This window comes from Aplysia californica, unplaced genomic scaffold (assembly GCF_000002075.1).
Source record: "Aplysia californica isolate F4 #8 unplaced genomic scaffold, AplCal3.0 scaffold00263, whole genome shotgun sequence".
In the NCBI taxonomy this organism is placed as follows: Eukaryota; Metazoa; Mollusca; class Gastropoda; order Aplysiida; family Aplysiidae; genus Aplysia; species Aplysia californica.
Genome location: NW_004797533.1, coordinates 680,334 through 681,923, shown reverse-complemented (window position 1 = coordinate 681,923; position 1,590 = coordinate 680,334). Strand labels below are relative to the sequence as shown.

Genomic DNA, 1,590 nt, shown 5'->3' with positions numbered 1-1,590 from the left:
TTATTATTATTATTATTACTAATTTCAACATGTCAATTATGGCATGAACGCAATGACCCTTTCTCCCTTTTTCCAGGACTAAATACATCACATTCTCAAGCAATGTCTGGATCTGAAGTGGACATCACGAATATTCTGATGACTTTGGTCATCTTTTTGGCCTCCTTCTACGTGGTGTGGGGTTACTTGAAGACCCGGGGTCTTCCACCCACCCCAACTATCTCACTGCCTGTTGTGGGACATTTACTCTCCATGAACCCACAGGATCCTCGAAGTCAGATGAAAAAATGGCGTGAGAAAGTGGGGGATGTTTTCAGGTACAAATAACTTATTTTGTTGTTGTTGTTGTTGTTGTTGCTGTTATTGTTGTTGTTGTTGTTGTTGTTGTTGCTGTTGTTATCGTCGTCGTCGACGTCGTCGTTGTTGCTGCTGCTGCTGTTGTTGTTGTTGTTTTTGTTTTTGTTGTTATCGTTATCGGTTTTTTTATGTTTGTTACTTTCTTGGAACACCTCTAATCTTCGGCACTTATATGACCTTATTGTGTTGTAAGTGTCGTAAAACGCTTACTAAAGCGAAAATTAAAAACTAAACGTATAGGTTGCTATACTTTCTTTTAGGCCTGTGCCAACGTCTGTGGTGTTGAGGTCACGCAGGAGCTCCGAGTTCGATTCCAGAGTGGGGTGCAATTTTTTATCGAGTATTTCTGTCTCTCTGCTTGGATGTTGTATCCTTCTCCGTCCGGGTTGGCGCTTTAGGCAGGATCAGAAGCCCGCTTCCTAGGTTATCTAAATTATGTCGATGATAGCATAAAACACCCACAATTCTTTTTTTTTTCAGCCTGTACTTGGGTCCTAATGTGGTCATTGTGCTCAACGGCTACGACGCGATAAAAGAGGCGTTCGTGAAAAGAGCTGACGATTTCTCTGACCGGCCATTTTTCTATTTTGACTGGGTATGTATATCTACGTGCTTCTCAGTGTCCTTCCTGTGTTGGGTAAACATGAACAGATGTCTATCACATGATGCACTGGGTGATTTTGATATCTAAAAGCGAAATGTTAAACATTTGATTTTAATTTGCTGAAATAATTCAAAATACATTTTTTTCACTGCACTTTGACATCAGCATTGATCTCCAGTATTATGTTGCGTCTGCCGTAATGGCGAACGTGTGGTTATCAATAAATCTTCATTCAGCACGACAGAACTCTTAGTCTTTACTAGGCGTTGGTGGCCTAGTGGTTAGGCTACCGGACTCGTAATCGTGAGGTTGCGGGTTCGGGGGTTCGAGCCGCGGTCCCGACGTTGTGTCCTTGGGAAAGGCACTTTGCACAAATTTTCCTCACTTCACCCAGGTGAGAATGGGTACCTGGCCATAGACAGCGAAAGATCCGCTGTATGTCAGTATGTTAGTGTTTTAGCGCCCATAAAGGGCTGTTTGCACTGTATGCTTCCCAGGAAGTTGAGGTTGCTTCAGAATGCGATCTCAGGTCTGCTGGGGTAATAGTATAGAATGTGAAGCGCATAGTGCTTGCTGTTGGGCGATTATTATTATTATTATTATTATTATTATTATTATTATTATTATTA

At 41.8% G+C, this 1,590-nt stretch overlaps 1 protein-coding gene across 2 annotated transcripts in view; it reads left to right on the top strand.

Moving 5' to 3' along the window:
* The window catches only part of LOC101849380 (cytochrome P450 2B4), an 18,011-nt gene that overhangs the window by 9,915 nt on the left and 6,506 nt on the right, over positions 1 to 1,590 (top strand). For both annotated transcript variants that reach the window (XM_005100865.3, XM_005100866.3), the window contains 2 exons: positions 77 to 317; positions 838 to 952. In XM_005100865.3, the coding sequence (XP_005100922.1) occupies positions 103 to 317; positions 838 to 952 (330 nt within the window). In that variant the 5' untranslated portion in view covers positions 77 to 102. The remainder of the gene's footprint in view (positions 1 to 76; positions 318 to 837; positions 953 to 1,590) is intronic.